The following is a 27,834-nucleotide window of genomic DNA, read 5'->3' on the forward strand; positions in this document are numbered from 1 at the left end:
ATCGGTGCCCAGTTCCAGCACACATGGCTGGACGTGCCAAGGCTCAGCTCTGGTTCCCAGACAGACAGTGGATGTCTGCAAAGAAATGCACATGCTGCACTTGGAGAGGTCCAGGACACAGGCACGGCAGCTCCTGGGTTGCTGCCCATCAGCAGCTGCAGATTGGTGGTCCATTGGGCACCAAACCCATAGACTGGGAACCAGGAAGGAGATTGTGGCAATGGAGGTGTCTCCCGTGTGTGTCCAAGCAAGACTTTCCAAAGCCCATGGCTACTGCCCTTTGGGCTTTGTCACCCCTTTCAAGGGCAAAGTTCAAAGTTCCCTCCTGGTTTGTTGACAGAGTGGATGTGAGGTTAGTGTCCTGCTCCTGGAGCAGATGCCAGCAGACTGCTTCATCCCAGGGTTGTCCGGGGGAGGCAGCAGTGCCACCAGCCCCCTGGCACTCATCCCTTCCTCCCAAGAAGTGCACTGGCCTGCATACTGGGGCCATGGGCAGACACAACCAGGATCACCAATTTGCATCCCGTCCCTCAGGGCTCTGGTATGGTGCAGACACCCTGGGAATGGACTGGAGGAGACAGGAACATTCCAAGAACCCCAGCCAGAGCTCAGCCATTTCTGTGCCATGAGGAGGGTCTGTGGGTGATGGAGTTCTCTCCAAAGCTTCACAGGCAAATCATGAGGAGGGTCTGTGGGTGATGGAGTTCTCTCCAAAGCTTCACAGGCAAATCACTTCAATCTTTTTAAACGTCTGGCTTAAACCACCACCCAAGCATGCCATGCATCCCCAGTCCCTGCCCACACTCAGCATGATACATAGAAAGCTGTCTGGGGACACAATGCTGTCCCTCTTCTGCACCACAGGGGAACCTCCTGCATCCGCCACCCCTGGACACTCCATAAATGCCCCCTCCCTCCTTATCTTTCCCTGAGCAGCAGGGGTCTTGGCATCTCCTTAGCCCCTGTTTCCTCTTCCAGCTCCTGTTGACACAGTGGCCATGGGAGAACAATGGGGCCAAGGGCAGCAGAGAGACAATCTGTCTGTTCCTCTGGCTGTCCGCTCACTTTCCTGGGCACAGCTGGGCCACGGGGACCTGCGGCACAGCTGATGAGGTGGCAGCACCAGGGAGAAGCTGTGGCAGGGTGACCCCACAGGGGGGCCACAGCCTGAGCAGTCTGGCACTGCCCCATCCCTTATGCATCGCAGCACTGAGCCTGCCGCAGCATAAGGCCGCCCTGCAGTGCCTGGATGCTGGTGGAGATGTCCCAGTGAAGAAAGGGATGCAGATGAGAACAGGGCTGAGAGGGCAGCAGGGGCAGATAGAAAAGTGGATTTGGGGGAGAGAAGAGTTTTTATTGTGAGTTATTGGCCAGGCTGGCATCCTCTGCCCTCCAGCAGTGTCATTGGCACAAACATATTAAATAAAGAGCTCATTCAGGCCGTGCTTGTGAAGGCCAGCAGGTTTAAAAACCTCCCTGAACTTCCAGCCTGCGAGGAGCAGGGAGGTAAGTTCAGCCTTATCTGGAAGGAGTGCTGGAAGAAAACTGTGTGCTCCTGAGGAGCAGCTGGACGCCCAGCCGGAGGTGCGGCAGATACTGCTCAGCCAAGGTCAGAGTCCCGCTCCGACCCAGCTCCGACAGACCCGAGGGCGGCGTGCCCGGAGAGACGCGAGGGGCCGGGAGCCCAGCATCTGCCAGCACCTCTGGCAGCCTCCGGCACCCCCAGCCCTCAGCCGGCAGCGCTTGGCTCAGCACCCCAAGGCCGCCCAGGCCCCTCTGCTGGGGCTCGTGTGCCATCCAGTGGCGAAGGCTCAGCCTCAGCACAGGCTGAGCCTTCCCACGCTGCCGCCCAGCGCAGCGCCGCGAAGGAGAGAACCGTGCTGGGCTGGAGCCTGGAAAGCATCTCGCCGTGGAGGACCCAGTGTAGAAGCTGCAGACAGCAGTGGGATGCGCTGAGTCTCCATTGCCACCCAGCCGGAGAAGCATGCCCAGGCCAACGATGCTCCTGGCAGAGGCAGGGAGCCTCCTGCTGTAGCAGGATCCCAGGCTTCCCCTCGAAATGCCCAGGAAGCAATGTTGGGAGGGGAGAGTGGCCCGAGGGGGATGAGCAGGGCTGAACTGCAGCAAAGCCTCCTGCACCTTCCCTAGGATCCAGGATCTGTGCTGCGGAGTGGGGAGACTCCTCATCTCAGGGAGATGTTAAAGTCCTTCCATGGCAAGTCCCTTACCACTCAATCTGTCTTGTCCCAGCCAGGGACAGGAAAGGGAATGAGTGCCTCTTCCATTTTAAACCACACTGACACTGATGTCTGGGCTGTAATTACCTCCAGCAGGGTTGTTTCAGCTGTACCCTCGGTACCTGCCCTGCAAGGGCTTGTGCCCACTTTAGCACGGTCAGCAGGACTGGGCTTTGGAACACCTGCGGGCAATGCTGGGCACACAGGAGGTGTCTATAGCACCAGCCCTGCGTGGGCAAATGGATTCCAGAGGCATCGTCCCAGAGGACCCTCAGAGGGATGTCATGTCTAAATGGATACTGTGGGCAGCTACACAGGTCTTGGAGCTGTGCTGGACTGGGACTGGCAGAGGAAGCAGGAGAGAGATCCCTGCCCTGCAATTTTAAGGGAATTGCCTGAGAAGGCAGGGCCCCCAGCAGTGGCACTTGTAGTTTGGTGAATCACAGCAGATTCCTTTCTGCTCCAAGCTGTTAGGAGCAGCTCAGCAATTAAGACTGGCTTCTATTAATATGCAAATTTCTGCTGCCATGGCAATAATCTTATAAATGCAAATTGCACTGGGAACTATTGTTGGGGAGACCTGTGCTGGGCCCTGGACTTTATCTAAGCAGATTCTCCTAACTGAGCTCCCCTGAGCCTGTGGCAGCTGGGGGCAGCACTGCCAGCGGCCACCCTGATGCAGGCAGCGGATTCCCACCTGACATCTTCCCCGTCCTTGCTCAGCCCTTTTTGCACAGATCATAAAGAATATCCTGAGTTGGAAGGGACTCACAAGGATCATCGAGTCCAACTCCAAGCCCTGCACAGGACACCCCAAAATCCCACCCTCTGCCTGAGAGCATTGTACAAACACTTTTTGAGCTCTGGCAGCCTTGGGGCCACGCCCATTCCCTGGAGAGCCTGTTCAGTGCCCGACCACCCTCTGGGAAAGCCTTTTCCTAATATCCATTTTGACTGTCCCCTGACAAAGCTCCAGACATTCCCTTGGGTCCTGTCATTGGTCACAGAGAGCAGAGATTGAAGCTGCACCTCTGCTGGCCTCGGGAGGAAGCTGCAGCAGATGATGATGAGGTCTGACCTCAGACGTCTCTTCTCTGGGCTGAACAAACCAAGCGATCTCAGCAAATCCTCATTCAACGACCCTCTCACTCTGTATAACTCCCCTAAAAGAAGGGTGTAGCCAGGAGTCAGGCTCTGCTTCCAGGGAATGAATGACAGGACAAGAAGAAATGGCCTCAAGAGGTGCCGGGGGAGGTTTAGATGGGATATTAGGAAGAATTTCTTCAAAGAAAAGGTGATTAGACATGTAACAGGCTGCTCAAAGAGTAACCATCCATGGAGGTGTTTCAGGAACAACTGGATGTGTCACTTAGTGCCACGATCTAGTTGACAAGGTGGTATTCAGTCACAAATTGGACTCGATGATCTTGGAGGTCTTTTCCAACTTAAATGATTCTGTGACCTTGGCCAACCTGGAGGCCATGGCCATGGCAGTGGGGTATGGGAGCAGCCTAAGACCCCCGTTAGGACGCAAATGGCATGGAGGGGCTGCAGAGGGCACACAGTACTGGGCACACAGTCGGTGGTTTGGTCTGTGCCCAGGTGCTGTAGCCAGGCTGGGCACTGGCGATGGCCAGTGCTGGCCATGCTGGTGTGATCCAGGTGGAGCCCTTCAGGTCCGTGTGCCCTCCTGCTGACTGTGGGAGCACAGACTCAGGCCGTGGTGCCAGTGGAGCTGCACAGCTTTGGGGACACCTGAGCACAGGTGCGCTGCAGCCACAGCCCGGGGAGAGCGTGACACGGAACGGATCCGCTTGGAAGGAACAGCAGTGGGTCATCTGAGCCCTCCGTGCAGACCCCGACACCCACCGAAGGACAAGCTGGCGGTGCAAACGGACGAAGCGGAACCACCGAAAGCGCCTGCCCACACGCCCGCCCGTCCCGCCTAAGGCCGCACCGGAGCCCTTCCGGCCCCGCCCCTATACCGCCAAGCGGAAGTCGTGTGGGAGGGGCTTGCGGTGGCACCGCCCCCTCTGTGCCTGCAGGCCGCGGGGCCGCCCGGGCTGCCGGCCGTGTCGCCGCGCATGCGTACCCCGCCCCGAGAGCCCTGCCGGGGGTGCTGGGCGGGGCTTGAGGTGGCACCTCGCTCCCCTGGCCCCGCCGAGCGCGGCTCGGTAAATCAGCCGGGAGTCAGCGAAGGGCGGCGCTTGTGCTGGCTCTGCCTTTCGGCGCCTGCGCGTTGCGGTAGCTCCGGGCGGGGCGGCGCGGCCGGGCCGGGCCGGGGGATGCGGAGAGCGGGGCCGGCCGTACGGGCCGCCCGCGGGCCGCCGCCGCGGGGCCGGCCCCCGCTGCTGCCGCTGCTTCTGCTAGCGGCGGCAGCGCTGTGTGCGCGGGCGGCCGCTGCTGAGCCCTGCGCCGCGCCCTGCTCGTGCCGCCGCGGCCTGCTGGACTGCAGCCGGCAGCGCCTGCCCAGCGGGCCGGGCCCGCGGAGGATTCCGCCGCTGCCCGCCGGCACCACGGGGCTGTGAGTGAGCGCGGGGGGCTGCGGGGCCGGACGGGCTGTGGGCTGTGGGCAGGTCTCGGCCTGGCGGGGGTGCGGGCCCGGGGCCCGGCGGCGGGGGCGGTGAGAGGCCCGGGCTGAAGGGTTGGCAGGGCTCGGCGCTCGGTATCCTTATCTCGCTCTGTAACTCCTGTCAGGAGGGTGCAGTCAACTGGGGGGTCGGGCTCTCTTCCCAGGTAACAAGCGGTAAGACAGGAGGACATAGTCTTCAGCTGTGCCTGGGGAGGTTCGGGTTCGACATCTGGAGGAATTTCTTCACAGAAAGGGTGATTAGGCATTGGAAGGGGCTGCCTAGGGAGGTGGTGGTGTTCAAGGAACGACTGGACGTGGCACTCAGTGCCGTGGTGTGATTGACAGGGTCGTGTTTGGTCATAGGTTGTACTCAATGATCTTGGAGGTGTTTTCCAACCTAACAGTTTCTGTGATTTTGTCCGCGGGATGTTCTCACAGAACCCGGAGGGCTGTGGGCAGAGCACCCGGCAGTGGTGCCCCAGGGTGGGAGGCAGCTCTGCAGGTGGGGTCTCACCTGAGCGGGGCAGAGGGGCAGCATCGCTCCGTCCTTTGCTGCTCATCCTGGGGGATCAGCCCAGGGCTGGGGGGGGGGGGGGGGGGGGGCGTTGTTCTGGGCTGCAGATGCACGTTTCTGTTGAGCTTCTCATCCACCAACATCACCAAGTCCTCCTCAGAGCTGCTCTTTATCCATTCTGTGTCTATCCTCTGTTGTGGCTTTCAGGATTTTGGCACATGAAGCATGGATGATGTTTTTTCTTCACTAGTACTACTCTAGCAGTTCTGAATCTAAATGACCTATAATGTATACCAGCTGTTTAAAATTAATCAAAGCCTATTTTTTCTCACATGATCAAGTCCCTGATGTGCTTTTCTCTATTAGTTCTGTGATACCATTTCAACTGGCACTGGGGACTAAAAATTCTTTTTTTTCCTAATTCTGAAATTACTTGCAGGTGGTGCTTCCAGTGTGTGTGTGTGTGTGCAGGTTGGTTTTATTTTCACTTTTTGTTTTTATTGAAGCCAGCAGAACAAAACTTGGTTTTTATGATGGAAGTACTCAGGAAACTTTATTTTGCCTCTGAAGGCAAAATGTTATATATGTTATATATGTTTTGTGGCTAACCTGGTAGGTGATGAAAAGTGTTGTGAAGTTAGGGAGTTATGAAATATTTTTTTTTGTATGTCTGCCTGTTAACATTAGTTTCTTTAGAGTAAGGAATGCCAGCCCTGTGTGTAGGAGCAGAGAGAAGCACAATGCTGGTGGTCACTGCCTCTAGTCCCATAGTGGCAGGTGTGTTTATATATCCTGGTAACCAGACAGATGATGAATAGAAGTAGTTCAGGTATCAGTTAATTAGTTCAGCAAGTTCTGTTCACAGTAGATTTTTTGGGTGAGCTCAACTGGCTGCCTGCATTCTGCATCAACACCTCTGCAGTGCCACAGTATGCTCAGCTTGGCTGAATTAGGATCATTCTTCATCATCCATAATCACTTTGGTATGTGTGTTCTGTTTTATTTACTTAAGAGATGAGTACCACTTAAGCTCAAAATGAATGTTTAGATGATGTTGTATACAATACCAGATGAATCTCCAAAATACAAATTTTGCATGTTTGCTCTGTATTCTGCTCAGCTTGGGCCTCCCAGTTACAAAGGCTGCTTAAAGGATGGCTTCTTTGGCTTTGGCTTTTCCAGAACAAGGGAATGGCATCTGGTTCTCCAGAATAGCAGGAATCTTAGCTGTGTGATTGAATGATCTCTAAACACAGAAAATCAGCCGGTGTATTAATTCTGTTTTTTGTGATCAGTTGGTCTGTTTGAAAAAGAAAAGCATTAGTAACAGAATGTAGATATAAATAATGTCAGAATCACTTTAAATATCAACTCTACCCAACTTCTTGAAAGAGGACTTATTGTAATGAAAACTTCATTGTAGTCCAAATCTGAGTAATAATAGAAAAATACTTCCTGTGCTTTCTGAATTAAAATCTTAATTTCTAACTCAATATTACGACAGTAGGTTTCTGGGGGGGATAACTGGTTGTTAGCACATCCTCATCACCTTGGCCCCATGGCTGTCAGTATTTAGGAGGAATTTGGAGGAATTTAGTGTCCTGAATAATTTTAACTTTTGGTCAGTCCTGAAGTAGTCAGGCAGGTGGACTAGAAGGTTGTTGTAGGTTCCCTACCCAGCTAACATATTCTATTATAGTCTTCCTGAAAGCCTTAGAAAAATCAAGTTTCAGTTTTCTATGTGTATTAATCTTGCTTCCAAGATGTATGTCAGTGCCCGCTAGCTGTGCCTGATATACAGGTTGGTCTGGCTCAGAACCCGTGGCCTGGTTTTGCTCATTAGTGGAGTATCTGCACACCTTTAGGGGTGCAGCGTTATCTTCCATGTCCATTGTCTCCTTCCTCCATCTGTTGCGCACTGGTTCTTTGGAAACAGCATGGCTTAGTACTTCCTGCTCTGGTTAAACACTCTGCTCCAAGATTAGACTGCCAGCACTGGCTGGGTGCCTGCATGTTTGAAAAATTCAGGAAAGTCTACTGCTGGGATTTGGGATCATATTTCCCTCCACCTGTCTGTGCCAGGCTCCTGTGGATGCCCAGAGGCTGGGGCTGAGCACGGTCCAGGGGAATGTGGGCAGCTGGAGAGAGTATCTTGAGCATTCAGCCCCCTGAGGTGGGAAGCCTGCTCAGGAGCAGCTCATGCTTGGTTGTTTTTGTGTTTTTCCTAGTGTTTAGGGCTGGCTTAATTACCACATGTACTGAGGAAGCAGAGCTGCAGAATAGTTCTGCGACTGGCTGCAGTTCTTCTCTCCAGGTTCTCTTGAGTCTTTTTTTTCCAATTGTTTCCAAACCCACACTGCTCTATCTGTATAATTTGCATCCTGGTGTAATTAAAAGAATACATTAACAACTGCCTGACTTGCCATGACACCCAGGATTTTAATAATTCAGCAGAATCTTTACACTGAACCTGAGTGAAAGTTAACAACTGTAACTATACTGTAGTTTGTCAATTGTCAGTCCATGTTGTCTTTTAGTAGGTTGTGGTCTTACAGATCAAAAATAATCTGCCAGAGCTCAGGGAGTGTTTGGACAATGCTCTTAGGCATGCAGTGGAATTTTGGGGTTGACCTGTTCTGGACCAGGAATTGGACTTAATGATTTTTGCAGGATCAAGTTTGGCCCTTGGTGCATGTGGAGTCAAGCACAGGCCCAAAGCTGTTGCAGGAACAGAGGCGTGTGTGGATGCTGTGGCTTGTCCAAACCTGGTTGTCAATGGAAATATTTTGAATTATACTCATTTGCATTTTAATATTCATTTTAACAGATAAATAGAGTTGTGGTTGCAAAGTGTGATTTTGTCTCTTGTGTCAGCATAGCTGCTGCCTGCCTGATACACAAGGATTCAGGCTCTTGGCGTGAGCTTTCGGAGATTCACCTCTGTGCTGGACTTGTACCAGCAAAATGTCACATAGATGGGTTGGTTTCACCTTTTGGACTGACATCTGCCTGTCCTTTCTGGCATGGCTGGGACCGGGTTTCCATCACAAACCTGATCTTTTTTGGTCCATCATGACTAGAGGCAGCCTGTGCTTGGAAGTGGATGCATCTGTTGCATTTATGCACCAAGTCCAAGGCAAAAGTAAGATACTGTGTAAAGTTACAGCAATGGGAATAGCACCAACACCCAATGTGAGCATTAAAGCTGGATTTAATGACTCTTGCCCATTGAAAGAGTCCAACTCCTGCATTTGATTCTTATAAGTAAAACCAGCTGGTGCTAAAGCATCTGTTTGTAAGATTCCCAGCCTCAGGGTTCTCTCTACTTCAGCTTGTTTGGGAATTCTCTGTATATTGTTCCATTAAAATAAGCCTGCCTTGGCTAGTCAGCATCTTAGGAAACTAAGAAAATGGAAGCAGTTCAATAATGGGTGTTTTGTAAGAAATTACTCTCATGTCCCTGCAAAGTTTTTCTTTCTTGTAGTGGGCAAGTGTTGTTCATAAAGCTCTGGATTAAAGCCAAAATTCTCTGGTCAAGTACAATGTTCCTATCAAGAAGCTTTAACTAATTTTTTTTTATTCAAACAGAGAAACAGAACTGTTTAGACTTTTAATTGTGAGTGACCACTAAAACAAGCCCTTTTCTTTAGTGAAGGAGCAACTGTATAAAACACATAAATGCAGTTTCAAACTTGAGATTGCATAATGTATACATGTTTTGGGTTTGTTGAGCTTTTTTATTATTATTCCAGGAACTAAATAACTTTTTTCTCTGTTCTCTAGGGATTTAAGTCATAATCATTTATTATCATCCAATTGGAGCATTGATTTGTCTGTCCCTACTCTCCAAGAAGTGTAAGTTGTTTTTTATGAGGATAAAGTCTAAAGATATCCTTTCTAATGAGAATGTTTTAGTGCATGTCAAGATACCTGGTCTGTCTTGCAGAAATATTCAGTGCAAGTTAATTAAAAATTGATGCTCCATATTGGCAGCACATTTTATGTATAAAACTATGGTGTTGTGAGCAGAAATCTTTCTCATGAAAGAGCAGAAGACCAGTGTTTTCAAAGAGAAATGAGGAGTATTTGTTTTGGCTATAGCTGATTTCAAATGAAAGAGAAGTAATAGTATCAATGAAAATGAGAAAAGCTAGCGTGTTTCACCATTCAAATTGTTAGTATTTAAGCTCTTGAGGAATCTTTTTTGTCAACTACTAAGTATTGTTAATACAGTAAAATTTTTAAAACCATTGATATTAATTATTTCTGTATACAGAAGGATTTTTCTCCTCTTTGAAGTGTCAGTAATCTTTTTTGCCCTCTATTTAAGGAAAATGAATTACAATGAGCTAAGTGAAATTCCATATTTTGGAGAAACAACTTCGAATATAACTCTTCTTTCATTGTAAGTAATAGCTCATCTGCCTTTTTCTTGTTTAACAAATGGGAGAACCATGTTAGAGTTCTGCTATCAAATTGTAGGAAAACATCTTTTTTTCTTGAAATACTGCTCACATGAAGAGCATCAGGGAATATGTAAGCGCTCTTTAAAGAAATACAAATCAGTTGGACAATCAAGTCACCCTAAATTACCAATAAAATGCAGTTAACCAAGGCAGGCAGCTTTAAAAGGGTGGGATTCAGTCCAGGAACTTCCCACAGGACCAGCTCATCTATAGGCCTCAGAATTTGAATCTGTTCTTATGTCATGGTGGCAAATAGCTCTTGGATTTGCAGTATTGCTTTAGGAATTAACACTTTTTTAAGCATGTTGTGCATGTCCCATTTATGAGGCTCACTAGTACTGTTGATATACAGAATCCTCTTGCTGTTTCAGCTGTGCATCCAGAAGGATGAGATGTTGTGATAATCATATTTATTGCTGATCTTTTTCAGGGTGCACAATACCATTCCAGAAATAAATGCTGAGCAACTCCAGGTCTACCTTTCATTGGAAAATCTAGATCTTAGTTCTAATCTTATCTCAGAAATTAAAGCCTCTTCCTTTCCACGAATGCAACTGAAGTACCTGTAAGTATGAATGAACTTTTGTTTCTGGGATTCCTGGCTCTACAATGATAGGGTTGGAGACCTCATTTACTCTTAAATTAGTGTCCTAAAGTCGACATCCTTACACAGCTTTGAGCTGGTAGCAGTGCTTAATGGAGCTACAGATGTCCTTGAAATAAAATAGTTTTCATACCAATCTGTATTGTATTTTCCCAAATAACACGGAAAACAGCAATTGCTGTTGTCAGAATGCAGGTACGTAAGCCATCAGGGACAGGGAATAATTTCTGCCCTGTTTGAGTAGATCACTGTGGACATTGTGTTAACCACTTCTAACTGAAACATGGACATGCAGTAAAAATCAGCTCCTCACACCTATTCCTTTGGGAAGAAGGATTTAGCTTGGTGATTTAGATTTCTCATGTAACTTTGCAAGGGTCTTGGGTTCACTTAATCAGTGGTTGCTCTGAGGTGCTTGTGCCATTGTGTTCATCAAATTCTCTGTGTTCTGAAAGGCCTCCTTCCTTTCTTCCTTAGGAATCTGAGTAACAACAGAATAACTACTCTAGAAGCAGGTTGCCTTGATAACTTATCTAGCTCACTAATGGTGATAAAACTGAACAGAAATAGGATTAGTATGATTCCACCAAAGATCTTCAGATTGCCTCATGTGCAGTTTCTGTAAGTAACAATCGTGAAAACATCCAAACAACATTTGCAGCTGAGCTGTTAATCTCAGCATGTTCTTGACTTTCACACAGTGATGCTTGTTGCAAGGTGTCTTAATATTTGACTGTCATCTTTATGAAAGGGAACTGAAAAGGAACCGGATTAAAATAGTGGAAAGTCTTACATTCCAAGGATTGGAATCCTTAAAATCCTTGAAAATGCAGCGCAATGGGATTAGCAGACTAATGGATGGAGCATTCTTTGGCCTGGGTAATATAGAGGAATTGTGAGTATGCCTGGTTGTGGAGTTTTTTAGCATAAAGAAAATGGCTCTGGGGGGTTGTGTCCTGTATGGTTTCCCTTACATCAAGGCTGTGCTGGAATATTGACAAAATCATAGGAAAAGAGTTTTCCCATTATTTTTATGTCATGTCTGGTTACTTCAGAAGTGGTAAGATACATTTCCCCATTCCTGGAAGTGTTCAAGGCCAGGTAGAATAGGGCTGAATAGGTTGAATAGAGCAACCTGGTCTAGTGGAAGGTGTCCCTGCCCATGGCTGGGAGCTGGAATTGGAAGATCTTTGAGGTCCCTCCAACACAAACCAGTCTTGTGATTCCTTTATATTGGTCTTCTTTCCAGCTTCTTCCTACATGCTGATCAAGAATGTTTGCCTCTGTAGTTGCTTTTTGCTGGTTTTTATTTGCAGTCCCCATAGCATGGGGTTGTTCTTTCCTCCATGACTTTGACAGTGTGAACACAAGGATGTATGATGTGATGTTAGCAGAAGACTTCTTTTCTAAAAAGTTATTTTTGAGAATAGAGATTATAGTTTTGTTTCTGCCACTCATCCCTGAAGCTGGTGTTTAGTTACTCAGTTCTTCATGTACTTTAGTTACTTTTTTAAAATTTAACAGGATTGAAAGAATCATGCATTTTGTGTTGTCTGAGGCTTAAAGTTAATAAATAATTTTGACATCCATAAGGTGAAATTTTGTAAGTAGATGTTTCATTTATTATCTCTTTGGCAAATGTTTTTTCCGTCTAATTCATTAGAGAACTGGAACATAATAACTTAACAGAAGTAAACAAGGGCTGGCTGTATGGGCTGCGGACATTGCAACAACTCTATGTTAGCCAGAATGCCATCACCAGGATCAGCCCAGATGCATGGGAATTCTGCCAAAAACTTGCTGAGCTGTAAGTCCTGGGCTACTATTCATTGGGGATTTTTGAAATGTTGCAGTTATTGATTGGCAAGAATGAATTACTGAAGGAAGTACTCAATTTCCTTGCTAGGCCCATGGCGATGATGTATTTTAATTATAAGTGTTCTGTTAGAGAAATTAGAACACAATAGTCAATCAAGTCAGATAGTATCTTAATAATTAATCCCCCTGCATGCCTTTAAAGTGTGTGTTGAATGTTTTCAGAGACTTGTCATACAATCAGCTCACTCGCCTCAAGGAATCTGCCTTTGTGGGACTTGGTTTATTGGAGAAGCTAAACCTGAGTGACAATCGCATTAATCACATTGCTGATGGTGTCTTTAGAGGTCTGACAAATCTTCAAACCTTGTAAGTACAGAAAACTTCAAACAGACGTTTCAGTTTAATGCAATTTTAGTTTAAGTGGAGCTTTTGGAAGTAGAGATAATGGATATTGCACTGTGGGAGCCTGAGATCGTTGTTGGTGCTGTCCTGCCTGCAGGTATGGAAGGGCTGATAATCTTTTGGTTGCCAAGATGACAGAATTCCAGCCCAGCTAAAACAAGCCAACTGCTCAATAGCAGAGGTATAAGAAACAATGATTTGGTGACCTTGGGTACTCAGATGCGTGTTCTGTGGCTTCTGAGAGGTGTGGGTACCTTGTGTATCCAGTTGTGAAGCAAATAGCCTGGAGCTCTTTATTCTAGAGGGTTTCCCTAGGTTTGGAACCTCAGAAACCAAGGACTGAACCTTTCTGTGTTGTAGAAGGTGTGGTTTAGCCCCATCTTGCTCATGTTCTGACCTCACAAACATAACTGGGGGTGTAGAGTTGCTTCTTGCTGTTTAAGGCACAGCTTTGCACTTGCCAGGACCTTTTCTGGCAGATCTTGGATATTTCTGAAGAGATCCAGTCCTGTCCCAGGTAGATCTGAACAGTTGTAATTATCTTAAACAACAGTACTTGAGAAAGGAGTGAAAATTTATAACCCCTCTGTCACTTCATTAAATAAATGCTTAATTAAGCAAATTCACCGGAGAGGTTCATGTAAGCAGTCATACTCTGTTAACTTTAATACAACCTTTTAATTAAATAATTAAACCTAATTTCTTAGATTTAGAGTAGCATGAAAAAGAACAAGAGCAGATTAATTAGTAAGTTGTCCTGGGCTCTCAGGGATGTCTGTCAACAGTGAGGGCCTGGCCCTTTGCTTTGGGACTGGAATGTGCAGGATGGAGAGCAGGGGTGATTAACAAGGCTCCAAGCATTAGTGCCCAGCCAGGCATGAGGAGCCAACTCCTCTCTCACACAATGAGGGGTTTTCTTTTGGGCTGCTCACTCATTTTGCTGAGTGGTCTGAGTAGTGGAGTGTAAAAATACCTCAAAAAATGAGAGATACCATGTGGTTTTTGTTCCATTGCTGGTTGTGTGCTGGTTGTTTGGTGCTACAGCTGGTGTATGTATTTCTGTGTGTGATTTTAACAGGACTTCTATATTTCAGAGTAAGAAAAGTAAGAAAATTGTTGTTACCACTGATGATATCCTGGAGGTTGATCCCAGTCTCTTCCACAATGGTGTTCTACACAGTTTACAGTCTCACATAATGGGAAAGTAGATACTTCATTTTCCCCTCATTAGCACAGGGAAAGAGGTGCTTATATGAGTGGTATATACAGTTGCCTGTGTATGCAGCTAGATTTGTGTCAGTTGACTTGTTTGGAAGCTTTATCTAGCTGTTCGTAGAATATTTTTTATTAGCATGATTTCCTTTAAATACACTCCTCTCTATGCATGGTGGTATCAAAACAGCTGCTTTTGGCTCAGCCCATGCCATTCAGGCTAAAAATGCAAGTGAATTTATTTCATCTTCTTTCTGAAGAGCATTTAATCCTCTCCAAACTGTATTATTGCTGTATTGCTTTTGCTGTTCAGACCTTTCTTCTCCATGAGGGGCTGAAATGCTATGCTGAGGTCAACCAGAAATACCATTAGCTGATAACAAGATTTGTGAGCAGAATATCAACTTCATCTTGAAAAAGCCACCAAGGTGTGCCTGACAGGCCTACACTGTAGCCTGGGTGTAATTCCTTAATATGCTAATGCTGGTATAAGCCTGTTACTTGTGAAGGTTAATGCTGCTGGTGTATTGGTTAATTCCCTTACATGAGCCAACTTGCTTCAAGAGCCTCTCCCAGCTCCTGGCATATAGTCCATCACATGAAAAGTACTGGTCAGACTGGGGCTTTCCTTAAATGCCACATCAAGAAGTTCTGCTGTGGAATTTTTGTGGTGCTTACTGCAGCACTTATGAAGTTTTCCCTTTTGCCCCTCTGAAGTGAGAAATTCATTTCCTGACAAGTTTAGTTTTGTAAAAGTTTGAAACCTTGCAGGTGTGCCAGAGCCCCATACCTGGCCTGTCTTCCCCAGCTCACCACTAGCCCTGGTTAGAATGATGTTCCAAGTCTTCTTTCTGAGAAATGTCTTCTCCTGCAGGGACTTGCGGAACAATGAGATCTCCTGGGCCATAGAAGATGCAAATGAAGCTTTTGTGGGACTCAGCAGGCTGGATAAACTGTATGTATTACAAATTAGGGGAGCAACAGCATTTCCCAGGCATGCAGAGAGGGAGAGTGCAAAATATTAAGTAATTGCCAGTCAATGACATGAGGTAGAAAGCCTTTCTCAGTGTTTCCACTTGTGTGTAACAACCACTCGATGTAGTCCTGAGTTCCTTGTTCAGGGGCATCAGATCCATGTAGCACTGCATTTCCTTACAGCACCAATTTGGTGAGATGAAGCATAAGTATTTGACTGCATTTATTATTGAATACCTCACTCCCTCTGTGTGGTGATTGTCATTTTTTGTGTTTCTGTGGTTTGGGTAAAAGTTACTACTTATCAAAAAAACAACCCCCAAAATACAAAGTATTTTTGAGCAAATTTGAAACACTATTGCATTAACAAACTGCTTGATACTTAGACTGTGCACTTTTCATCCAGTGCCACGTGTTTTCTGGGAAGCTCCATCCTGTGTGGTTACAAACTTTGTTTATAACAAATAGCCTGGTGTGAGGGTGCGGTCCAGGAAGTTGTGTGGTGGTAGCAGGTTGGTATTAGGAAGTTATTGCTCCATTCCCAAATTCTACTTACTGCTCTTTCATCCTCCTGACTTAAATTATCTTCTGACACATTTCTGACCCAAATCTCTAAGTTGAAAATAGAAAAGAAGCCCTGTTCTCAGGAAAAATAGTTGAGCCTTTAAGCTAAAAAGAATAGTGTTTAGTCCTGTATCTCAGCTACAATTAGAAAAAAATGTAGTTAAGCATCATAGGTATTTCTTTTGGGTCTTGTTTCTGAACTCATATTGACATTCAGACTGGTTTCTGGGCCTTTATTTTCAGAATCTTGCAAGGAAATCAAATTAAGTCAATTACCAAAAAAGCATTCTCTGGTCTCGAAGGACTTGAACATCTGTAAGTATTTTAATTTGTAGAACTCCTAATTATTTGTCAACTTTAGTCTTGTGTTCTTTGTGAGATTTTCAAGCATTTAACTGAAGGCAGCATATGAAATCACATTGACTCCTGATTGTACTCTTTGCTTAACTTACAGAGATTTAAGCAACAATGCAATAATGTCCATCCAAGAAAATGCCTTTGCCCAGGCTCAGCTGAAGGAGCTGTAAGTTCATAACAATTATTTAGAGATTCTTTACTAGCCCTACCTTGGAAAGAATTCTTCAGCCATTGTAGGGTTGTTTGAAGTTGTCTGAAGTGTGCCTGCTTTCATCATGAAATATTTGCAGCAATGCTGGTAAAATATCAACTCAAAGTTGGTAGCAGAATATTTAGATTTAAGGTTTGATAAAATCTTCAACTGCATTTCCTTATTTGCAGTTAGGAGGAGTTAACTTTTTCTTGCAGTACTGAACCATTAAGCTTTTCCTATCCTGATTTTGCAGCAGGCTCAGTGCTGCATGTAGGCAGTGAACAAAACAAATAATTCATCAGGAATCTCTCAGGGGGATTAGCAAATCCTGTGTTTTTCTTCCTATTTTTGGGGGCTAGGGAAAGGCTTTAAAATTCACAGCTAGACAAGATTTTCTATGTGCTCAGCAGTTGTTTAAGCTGATAGGGTCTCTTGTGGTCTTTAGACATCTGAAGTAGTATAATGTGAAATGACCTTCACACCCAAGACTAATACTACTGTAATGCAGTCCTTTCTGTGAGATAAAGTCTCTGACTGTTGTAATCTGGTCTAAAACTGTTTACTACTCCATTAGTTAACCTTGGCCAGATGGACTTAGTCTGCAAGATCTGCTGCTGTGAGGAGACTATTTCAGGTATTAAAGTTGCCTTCTCTGATGTATTTTAAAAGTGATGAGTCATTGATATGTGCAGGCAAAGAGCAGGATGGAATCCTGGCTTGTTTGGTGCCTCTTTTCTCCCATGACTGGCTGCATCTTAGGATACATCATTAGGATACATTCTTATTAAATGCTAGACTGTCTCAAGTTAGTCAAACTCATATTTGGAGTATTTGGCAAATAAAACTCAGCCCCCATGTCTTGAAGGCAGTTCAGAGGTGGCGTCTGGCTCTCCAGCGAATGAGTAATAATACTTGGGAAACTTTGAAAGCAGATGGTAGGAAAGAAGAGACCCATCATTGCTTTCTGTCGGTAGGTCTTCTGTCGAGCAGAGAAAACAAGCTGTTGCAGTTGATATCTGTATGAAATAAATCACTTTTGGCATTAAATATTTATCAGCTGGCATTAAAATGAGAATTGAGGCTTTTGCTCATTTCATAATGGCAGTTGTGTTTAGTTTGAAACATGGAGCTGCGCTGCAATGTTATGTTCTTTTAATTGCTTTAAAGAGGGATGAGATAATTGTAGAGACAGGCTTAGTGGTTTTGGGATTGTTTTTTTAGAAGTTGAAACTCTGAGTTTATATTCTCCAGGATTAAAATGAAATGTTAGGTTTTAATGATGATATAGAGGGACTGATTCTAGCATAAATACCCAAGATTTTATAATAAATACTTATAAGTATAAAATAATACTGTAAATATGATATGTCTGTATGTGTATGCTTTAAGTTGCTTTGCTGTGTGAAATCACATGTATGCATGTGAACTAACCTTCACTCACCCTTTTGTTTTGCTCTGTTTCTGCAGAGTGTTGAACACAAGCAGTTTGCTTTGTGATTGCCAGTTGAAATGGCTGCCCCAGTGGCTCAGTGAGAACCATTTGCTGCGGGCTGTCAGTGTCAGCTGTGCTCACCCTGACTGGTTGGCAGGACAGAGCCTTCTCAGTGTGGACCTTGATGACTTTGTTTGTGGTTTGTATTTTTAGCGACTTTTGATACAAAAGCACAGTAACACAAGTCATGTAGCTGAAATCAGGCTGTAGTTCTGAGGAGGTACTTGGTCCTGGCCATGGTGCCCATGTACATCCCTGAGTCTGCTGTAAGTTTGGGGTTTAATTCTGCATCTCTTTGCTGTTTTGTGGTGTTTGAGCACTGAAGTTAACCTGAAGGAGTAGTGCTGTTGGGCATTGTTTTTTATTTAGTTTACTAGTAAGAAAGGATTATGCTTTCATTCTCCCTGCTTATGACTACCTTTAGCTTTGTAAGGTCTGTTTGACATTTTCTTCCTGCTTCTTGCCTGTACCAGCAGAATATTGCAGAATCATAAAATAGTTTGGGTTGGAAGGGACCTTAAAGATCATCCAGTTCCAACCCCTGCCCTAGACAGGGACACCTTCCATGAGAACAGGTTGCACGAAGCCCTGTTCAACCTGGCCACGAGCTCTTCCAGGAATGGGACAGCCACAGCTCTGGGCAGAAATTAGAGTAGTTCAGGCTCTGGCACATTTTCTGGTGCTCCATAACTGTGATTTTTATGGTGATCTGAAACTCTTTGCCCAGAGTCTGCATGAAGCCTGTGGCAGGCCTGATGTTTCCTTTTCCTGGTGGGCAAATTTTATAACAGTTATTTGTGTATGTGCAATTCTTTCATTGCTTTGGTGGCAAAGGCTACAATAGTAATCATGTAGGTGCATGCACCTACTTCTCCACTCCAGTACCACCACAGTGGCATCTGACAGAGCTCTGCATGTGCCTGTGGGAGTGTCTTGGCTGAATTTATGGATATGGAAACCATTTTCATCGAGTGGGATGAGTTAGTGGAGTTCCAGCTTGTTATACTTTGTGCTTGTAGAACTTCAAGGCTCTTCAGGGTATTTAAACTATCTGAAAGTAAGTCTCAGTCCTTCATAAAATGGTCTGGCTCTTCAGCTGAGCAGGATTTTTGAGTGTGATCTAAATATAGCAAGTTTCAGAAGCTGGACAAAAGGCAGGGCTGCTCAGCACCACATTTCTACACTGATTGTTTTCAATGCTGATTCTTCTGCCTCCTTCACAGCTTGATTTCCAGCTCAAAATAGCTGAATTTGTGCCCCTCAAGCATGACATCTGTTCCCAAAGTTTTGGTTTTGTTTGCATTCTTTTGAGTGAGTTTTCTTGCAATATTAATTCAAGTTTAAGAGGAAAGTAGCTGATCTTCGTGCTTTTCTTTTCAGATAATTTCCCTAAACCACAGATCAGAGTGCACCCAGAGACCACGGTGGCCCTGCGAGGCACAAATGTGACCCTGATGTGCACTGCTGTGAGCAGCAGTGACTCCCCCATGGCCACAGCCTGGCGCAAAGACAGCGAGGTCCTCTATGATGCCGACGTTGAGAACTTTGCCAGGTACCAGCAGCAAAGTGGGGAGGTGCTGGAATACACCACTGTCCTGCACCTCTTCAATGTGAATTTCACTGATGAAGGGAAATACCAGTGCATTGTCACCAATCACTTTGGCTCCAATTATTCCAACAAAGCCAAGCTGACTGTCAATGGTAAGTGATAATGGTAAAAAAGGAGAAACACTCTGAACCTAAAACTCCATTTAAGTAGCTACAAGTCTATTTTTCACAAGCTGGCCCAAAATACTCTTGCAAATATCAATGGGATTTAGATGTATCACACATAATTTTATAAAGCTGGAAAGAAGTGATTTTTTTTTTTTTTTTTTTTTGTGGATGAAAAGCCTCTGTTCACTTTTTTGACAGTGGCGTTTATCTCCCATGCTTGATTAGAACACAATTAGTTGTTCATTTTGTTAATTGGAGGTGGAATTCTTTAAACTAAAAGCTCCCTCTACTGTCTCCTCAGAACTCAGCACCTTTCCCACATGTTTGTAAAACTGGGGAAGACTCATCAGAAAATAAGTGGTAAAAACTCAGAAAAGTCAGAAGTGAAGTATTTTTTTTTTTTTTATTTTTAGCCATGATGATTGTCTTCTTACCTCCCCTTCCCTCAAAATAAACAATGTTCACATCAGTCAGCAGACCACTGGTCCCCACAGTACCTCAGAGAAGAGGTGATGAGATGGAAGCATGCCTTCCCTGTTAGCAGAGAAGAAAAATGTGGCAAAGACTTTTCCCTTGATTCTTTCCATGAGAAATCATCTTCTTCCCTTCATCATCTTAGAGGAACTTAAGGGCTTTAAACTGAAAGAGAGTACATTTGCATTGGATAGTAGGAAGAAATTTCTCCCTGTGAGGTTGGCACAGGTTGCCCAGAGCAGCTGTGGCTGCCCCATCCCTCTAAGTGTTCAAGGCCAGGCTGGATAGGGCTTGGAGCAAGCTGGGAGATTGGAAGGTGTCCTTGCCCTTGTCTTAAGGATCTCTTCCAAATCAAAGCATTCTGTGGTTCTATGAACACTGCAGGGACTGCATTTAAATTTTGGGAGAAAGGCTCTTAAAACTAACCACTGAAAATTTGTGCAGTTCTTCAGAAGAATCTGTTGCTCTCTCTTATGGAGTGTTTCAGATATGTTTTCAAATTTGCTCTCTACTGTGGAGCTTTTGCTGCATTTTACCTGATAATGAAAATGCTGAATTGATGTCCCCTTTGTTCCAGAGCTCCCTTCTTTCCTGAAAACTCCCATGGATCTCACTATCCGCACCGGGGCCATGGCCCGCCTGGAGTGTGCTGCTGAGGGCCACCCACCCCCACAGATCTCCTGGCAGAAAGATGGTGGCACAGACTTCCCTGCTGCAAGAGAGAGGAGGATGCATGTCATGCCTGAGGACGATGTGTTCTTCATTGCAAATGTGAAGATGGAAGACATGGGGATCTACAGCTGCATGGCCCAGAACATCGCAGGGGGACTGTCAGCCAATGCTACCCTGACTGTGCTGGGTAAGTGTGACTGGCCTGTACTGGCAGATGGATCCCTGCACATCTGCGGTGGAAGTGTAGCTTAGCTATAAGTAGCAAGTTGAAATGGTGGAGAATGAAGTTAAAATACAAGGAGCAGCACTTGGTGTGATGTTTACACAGTGAAGCTTTAGAACCTGAGTTGCAGAGCTGCCTGGTGGAGTTGGAGTTAGTGTGATCTTTGCAGGGAGCTGAGGGGCATATCTTAGTCCAGCAGCGTAGGTCAGGCAAGTAATTTGTGTCGCCTTATAGCAAATTTTGTCACAGGTAACAAACTTGCCACAAAGAAGACCAATGGGATCTTGGGATGCATGTGAAAGAGCATTGCCAGTAGGTCAGCAAGGTGATCCTGCCCCTCTGCTCAGCCCTAGTGAGGCACATCTGGAGTGCTGTGTCCAGTTCTGAGCTCCTCAGGACAAGAGGGAGAGTCCCTGGAGCAAGTCCAGCAGAGGCTACAGAGATGATGAAGGGACTGGAGCATCACTCTTAGAAGGAAATGGTGAATGGTTGGACTTGATAATCTTAGAGGCCTTTTCAAACCTAAATGATTTCATGATTCTGTGAAAGGCTTATGGAACTGGGCTTGTTCAATCTTGGGAAAAGATGGCTGAGAGGAGCCCTCATCAGTCTGTGTCCATGTCTGCAGGGAGGGGTCAGAGGATGGACCTGGCTCTGCTTGGTGCTGCTCAGCAATGGGACAAGAGGCCAAGGGCAGAAACTGATGCACAGCAAGCTCTGCATGAATGTGAGGAAGAACTTCTTTACTGTGCAGGAGCAGGCTGCCCAGAGTGGAGTCTCCCTAGCTGGAGATGTTCCTGGGTGCAATCCTGTCCCATGTACTCTGGGATGACCCTGCTTGAGCAGGGAGGTAGGACCAGATGACCCACTATGGTCCCTTCCAAGCTGACCCATCCTGTGAACTATGCTGAGTAATAATGGAAGGTCAGTTCCTTCCAGACTCTTAACATTATGGCCAAATTTAGAATTGGAGTGGCACAGGTTTCCCAAAGCAACTGCAGCTGCCCCATCCCAGGAAGTGCTTGAAATGCTTGGGTGGGGCTTGGAGCAACTTGGTCTAGTGGAAGGTGTCCCTGTCTATGGCAGGGGATGGGATGGGATGATCTTTGAGTTTCCTTCCAGCCCATTATATTTTTCCATGATTCTTTAAGGTTATCTTACAATTTCACTTTTTGTCCCAGAAACTCCTTCCTTCATGAGGCCCCTGGAGGACAGGACAGTGACCCGAGGTGAAACTGCCGTCCTGCAGTGCATAGCTGGTGGCAGTCCTGCCCCTCGCCTCAACTGGACCAAGGACGATGGTCCCTTGACAGTCACCGAGCGGCATTTCTTCGCTGCAGCAAATCAGCTCCTCATCATTGTGGATGCAGGACTGGAGGATGCTGGGAAGTACACATGCATCATGTCCAACACACTGGGCACTGAGCGTGGCCATATTTACCTAAATGTCCTGGCTTCCCCCAACTGTGATTCTTCCCAGAGTGCCATTGTCCATGAAGAGGATGGCTGGACAACAGTAGGGATTGTGATTATCGTTGTTGTGTGTTGTGTGGTGGGAACGTCCTTGGTGTGGGTTATCGTCATCTACCACATGAGGAGAAAGAATGAGGACTACAGCATCACTAACACAGGTTAAGTGTCAAATCAACTGTCTCTGGTCCTGTTTTTAGTCAAAAACACTTTAAATTTCTGGATTTGTTACATATGGATAAGATTAAAGAACTGAAGATTTCCTTCTAAAATCCCTTCAGGGTTTTGCTCAAATTCCTCCATTTTAGAAGTTCTTTTAAATACCAGAAGTGTGCTAATTCTATTCCTTATACACTAGGTTTGCCCTACATTGAGGGAAAACAGTAAAGTTTGGAAGTAGGTATTTGAATAAATTTAGAAATGTTTTCAGGGCCTGGAATAATAGGTGTAAAGTATCTTTCTGGCCCTGTCAGCTTTGAACTGGCTGTCTGGATTTCTAATTACTGAGGCAGAAAAACAATACCTACATGCAAGTTGAAATTCTGGATATTCTTGTTAATGTGGGGAATAGTGGTGTTAATACCTTGAAATCTTCACACTCTTTAATGTTGCCAATGTTAATTCTGCCTTGCAGAGGAGATGAATCTACCTGCTGACATTCCCAGCTACCTGTCCTCCCAAGGAACACTGTCTGAGCCTCAGGAAGGCTACACTAGCTTGGAGGCAGGGAGCCATCAGCAGCTGATGCCTCCAGCTGGCAGCTACATGCACAAAGGCACAGATGGTAAGCAAAGGCCTCAGGTGTGTTGCCAGTGCCTCATCAGGATGCCAATGCACAGTCTCATCCTCACAGCTTAAGTGTCAAGATAGATCTTTATCCTGTTTCTTTGGCATCTCAAGAGCCCAGGCAGAAGAGGTGGAAAATAGATTTTGCTTGGCAGATGACTAACTGTGACTCCTATCCTTGGTATAAGGTTGGCTGGTTGGTTTGTTTTAAGGTTGGTTGGCTTGTTACAGTTATAACTAAAGGGTCTGCACTATTTCCCTACCTTGTTTGGACATTTTTCTGGATGTTCGTGTCATTGAGATGCCTTCTTTGTCATCAAAATGCTGAGGACTCATCACTCGTTATATAGGCTGGCTTGAAAATTGATCCTCAGTGTAAATTTTTCACACCCATCCATGGTCCCTCCAGCCCAGTCCCACTGCACTAGAGTCTGTATGAGGAAGGAGTTGAGAAGCAGCTCATCTAAGTGACTGGTTTATCATCAGCTCTGATCTGTGTGGGCATGCAGGGGCAAGTCAGGTCCAAGCTGGATGTGGGCAGGTATCCCAGTTTAATCCCTAGGCTGTTTCACCCTGGTGCCCAAGCTGGCTGCACTTGCATTGAACTTTTTTGCCCATGAAATAGGGGAACATGTCTATGGGTTCCCCTGGTCAGCTTCAGAAGGGGACTGCTGTGGAGAATTTGGATGGGGGAACCTGGGGGATTTCTCATGTGACCTCTCAAGCCAAGTACTCTGTTACTCCCTTAACTCTAAAAAGAGCCTTCAATCTGTGCTGCTGTAATAAATGATCATACCAGGACATAAAGCCTGTGAAAATCTGGCATCCTCATCCTTTTGAGAGTATTTTATTTTTCCATTGTGTTCATCAGGTGGTGCAGCACCATTAGTGATCTGCTCAGATTGTTATGACAATGCCAACATCTACTCCCGGACCCGAGAGTACTGTCCCTATGCCTTCATCACCGAGGAGGACCCCCTGGATCAAAGCCTCCCGAATCTCATGGTGCAGATGCCCAAGGAAACGTACACAGCACACACCCACAACGAAACCAATGCTCTGGGTAATCTCTTAGGAGACAGAGATGTGCCTGTCCTCCTTGCCAACCATGACAAAAAAAGTGATAAGAAAATCTCTTCCCAGCAGATTATTGGTGAGTGTCCACTTTTCCTTTTGTTGCTTTGTATTCCCTAATAACTTTGGCTTTCATTATGCTGCCCTTCACTATTGACAAACAGCTTCAAGTGCCAGTAGTTTGTGGAATAACTCACATGTTAAAATACTTGTTCTCCAAATGCCCGTGTTGCATCAGCAAGCAACAGCTTGCATCCAGTACCTGAGATTGAAGAGGGTGATGTTAAAAAGATAGAATTTCTTAATTTGCAGGCTTAAGTTTGTGGAATGTGAGTCTTTGCTTATACTTCAAGGACATGTGTTAACCAAAAGTTGGAGCTTCACATAAGAAATTCAAATAGCCTTTCTGTTTGAGCTGGCCTGAAGTTCAAAGAGCTCCCTAAATTGGTTATTTTTCTGTTGACTTTCTTCCAGATCACCTTTTTAAAAATTCACACTGAAGCTCTATGTGTTCCTGGTTACTGTAAGAGATTGCTGGAAAAGGAGAGCATCTAGTAAAATATGCTCTCAAAACCAGAGAAAATAATCTCAGAAGGATTGTAATTGCCGAGTCACAGAGCTCAAATCTTTTTAAAATCTCAGTGTGATTGATCTCTGCTCTTTATGAGCAGTGACAGCACCTGAGGAACAGCTGGAGCTGTGTCAGGAATGGTTTGGATTGGGTATCAGGAAAAGGTCCTCCCTCCAGTGGGTGGTTGGGCACTGCCCAGGTTCCCCAGGGAATGGTCATGGCCCCAAGGCTGCCAGAGCTCAAAGAATGTTTGGACAACGCTCTTTAGGCACAGGGTGGAATTTGTTGGGGTGTCTGTCCAGGGCCAGGAGTTGGACTCCATGATCCTTGAGGGTCCCTTCCAACTTAGGATATTCCTTGACTCTATGAACTTGCTTCTGTTTATCTTCTAATTTTTCTCCCTCAGAGCCCTTCCAGGTTCCTCTGTGGGGAGGCAGCAAAGACCTGGCTTGCTCTCACCCGCAGTTCCTGCACCATCCGTTGGCCCACGAGGCGTCACAGCCACTCCGGAGCGACACTATTGCCAACAGTGGCCGGGACCAGGCATCACCCAGGTCCTGCCGCAGGCTGCGGGAGGAGAGTTTTGATTTTAACAGGACACGGAACATTCATGACCACAGTGAAACCACATAAAACACTCGCAAAGCCTTGAAAGCAAATCCACGTTTTGACTGACTGTATTTACTACCTCAGTACTAACCTAACCCCAAGGCCAAAGATGCTTGTGTACGTGTCTGCAAGTACTAAAGAGTCAGACTCTCTTGGAGGAGATGGCACGTGCCCTTTTTTCTGCAATTTTTCCATTGGAAATGGGAATGTGCACCAGAGAACACATGGAAAATTAGTGCTATCTACAAAAATAACATTAAAACATGGATTGTGTGATGCTGGAAGCAGTCTTTGTGGTGGTGCATGTTTTGGAAAGCTCTGAAGAATGTGTGTAGCTATTTTAGTGTTTTGTCTGCTTGGAAACAAACCATCAGGGCCTCCTCATGGAATTCCCCCGGAACTGTAAGTGTAAAACTCTTGGCCAGCTTTTCCTTCCTTAGACTGTTGGCAGGTGTCTGTTGCCAGTCTGAATTTGGGGCTTGTTTTCTTCTATGAATAATGGACTCTAGTTGTAAATAAACTCGCATTTATAAATATTTTGTATACACTAAGCATATAAATGTGTTGACTGTAATGTAAATTATTTTTTATTATGCTAAAGTATGTATCATACTGTTAGTCTTGACAGCTGCATATTAAGCCATATGGGGAGCTTGGGGGGACTGAAAGCTTGTTTGTGAGGGAGTAGAGCTGTCTTTGTTTTGAAAAGTGCATTTACTTATAGATATGTGGTAGAACTGTGATATTGATGAATTTCATTGTTGCCTACAACTGTGTGCCTGGCTGCAAGCTGATTCATTTCATGATAGTAGCAGAATTTCAAGGTTTATCTAAGCTTTTATCTATGAAAAAACCCTTTGTATTGTATCTGCTGAGAGGGTCTCCAGCTGACAGTTAAATGGACTTTTAAAAAGAATGTGGTGATGAAAAGCATGAGGTAAATTGAGAGAGCACTTGATGAATACTTATTTCTTCTGCATAGCCAAAGGCATATGGAATTTAAAACACTGATCCTTTTCTGTTGTAAAATATCAGGCTACATTGTTGAACTAATAGTTCCCTTAAATCTTGGTGTGGTCAAAATATTTAAATATTTGACAGGTGAGAAATGATACAATGCAGGGAACCCCTCACTACTGAAAGATCTTGCTGACACAGAGGAAGCTCAGACTCCGTAGTTTCAGTGAGATGTGCCTGAGAAAATGAGGATGACAAATGACATTATAAAGGCTTCCTGGAAAGTTGTTCTTTTTGGGGGAAAATGCCCCTTTTTGGTAGAAGGTGTTAAAAGACTCCTCAGGGATGGGTTTTCAGCAGGTACATTGTGCTCTGTGGTCACGCCTTTAGAGTGAGGTGCTTCCTTCCTGGTCACTACTGTCTGCTTTGGAGCTATAGGATTTGGACCCAAATAAAGCCATCTGTGTGATATTTTTGTAAAGAAACCCCTTTTTGGCCCAGCTCAGTTGTAGGTATGTGAGAATTCCCATTGATCCATTCCTGGACTGATAGATTTGCGACTCAATTGTTAGGTCTAGTCATGCAGAATCACAGCAGAATTTAGAGACTGAAGTATTTGAGTAAATGAGTGGGGAAACACTGGGATTAATGATGCTTTTCCCATGACTCTTTGGACAGGAATAATAGTCAAAACCTTGCAAATGGGTAAATATTTTTAAGGCCTTTTCCCATGCTCTCAAAGCCAGCATGGCTGCTTTGGTAGACAGCAGCTTTAGTGGGGAGGGGATTCAATTGTCCTTGACCTTTTGGTAAAATAGAGAGAAACACAGGTTTGTAAATTTTGGAATTCTGACAGGTGAAATCTTTAACAAAAAAGAAATTTATCAGTTCATTTCTTTCTGGTTTTATTTCCTCCAGACTTTTCCTTCCCAGACAGCATTTAAGGCACAGTGCTTATTCTGAATCCAAAGTGCTCCCTGCTGCAAGGACCCAGCACTGTCAGTTTAAATCCAGATGAAAAAGGTCAGGTCATGCCATGAAACTATAGCAGCAGCAAAGCCTTATCATTTTGGGCTGCTCTCTCAGCCAGTAGTCACTCAGGCTACTGGGACAAGGTGCTGCTGGCATCTGTGATTGCCAGCAGTGGGGAAACCGCGTCCCTGCTGCTGCTCTCTCATCGCCATTTGGCAAATGCTTATTCCTGTTTCTTTCATTCCTCTCTAGCTTTGTAGGAGCTGAGCTCACACATCTGTCACAGTGCAGCTGGCATCATCCAGGCCCTGAGAGTACTTGGGGTACAACTCTCTGGAGCAAGAGAATTCACTTTAGGTAGGTGAGACCTGCTTGTCCTGGGTCAGGGCTTTAAAATCGCTACTGTCTGTACCAGGACTATGCTGGCTGTCAGAGAGTGCAGCTAAAGCTGCTCTGATTTCTGTGAGAGATTGGCCTATAAAAGCTGAATCCTGATTTAAGACATTTACATCCTTCCATGAGCATTTAAAGTCCATAAGCTGGTTGTAAATAGCTGATGCTTGTAAGTAGGTGACACTTTGCTGCACTGTGGAAAAACTTCTTTGGTAGACTTGGAGGAGAAAATCATGTGTGTCTTGTTTCCCCTTTGTAGAGGGACAGAGTGGCCTTTCTTTTTTCAGTAAAAACAAGCAATTGCCTCAATCAATGCCAAAGCACTACCGGTACAGGAACTGAGGGGGTTCAGAAGCAGCAAGAGCAAAGCTGCTTCTGTTCCCTCTTGCTATTTCCTATTGTCTATTTATATTTTTTTTTTCACAGCACAATGTATATTTTGTATAGCATATGTAATATATGATTGTCCATTGTAACATATGTCCAAACAATAAAATGCTGTACACATTGA

General features: G+C 45.3%; 1 protein-coding gene across 3 annotated transcripts; it reads left to right on the plus strand.

Annotated features, from left to right (window-relative positions):
- Positions 1-4,391: 4,391 nt before the first annotated feature.
- Positions 4,392-27,834, plus strand: LRIG2 (leucine rich repeats and immunoglobulin like domains 2). 3 transcript variants are annotated; one of them, XR_011682913.1, is made up of 19 exons: positions 4,394-4,761; positions 9,107-9,178; positions 9,654-9,728; positions 10,220-10,354; positions 10,871-11,014; positions 11,145-11,288; positions 12,057-12,200; positions 12,434-12,577; positions 14,700-14,780; positions 15,608-15,679; positions 15,819-15,887; positions 17,382-17,545; positions 18,787-19,107; positions 20,174-20,455; positions 21,673-22,122; positions 22,596-22,745; positions 23,619-23,900; positions 24,799-26,981; positions 27,183-27,834. XR_011682913.1 is itself a non-coding variant. In XM_071450497.1 (18 exons), the coding sequence occupies exons 1-18, from the start codon at positions 4,523-4,525 to the stop codon at positions 25,023-25,025; spliced, it is 2,982 nt and encodes a 993-aa protein (XP_071306598.1). In that variant the 5' UTR covers positions 4,392-4,522; the 3' UTR covers positions 25,026-27,834. The 3 variants fall into 3 exon arrangements, 2 of the variants coding, with proteins under 2 accessions (XP_071306598.1, XP_071306596.1); XM_071450497.1 differs by having other exon boundaries at positions 4,392-4,761; positions 21,673-21,909; positions 24,799-27,834; XM_071450495.1 differs by having other exon boundaries at positions 24,799-27,834.

The sequence above is a fragment of the Agelaius tricolor genome, unplaced genomic scaffold, assembly GCF_023055355.1.
Source record: "Agelaius tricolor isolate 1412-34295 unplaced genomic scaffold, bAgeTri1.0.p SCAF_30, whole genome shotgun sequence".
NCBI classification, from domain to species: Eukaryota; Metazoa; Chordata; class Aves; order Passeriformes; family Icteridae; genus Agelaius; species Agelaius tricolor.

Coding starts and splice junctions, on each gene's coding strand:
- LRIG2 (XM_071450495.1), top strand. CDS start 4,523: ATGCGGAGAGCGGGGCCGGCCGTACGGGCCGCCCGCGGGCCGCCGCCG. Junction 15,888..17,381: donor CAGGCTCAGCTGAAGGAGCT/GTAAGTTCATAA, acceptor CTGTTTCTGCAG/AGTGTTGAACACAAGCAGTT. Junction 20,456..21,672: donor TGCTACCCTGACTGTGCTGG/GTAAGTGTGACT, acceptor TTTTTGTCCCAG/AAACTCCTTCCTTCATGAGG.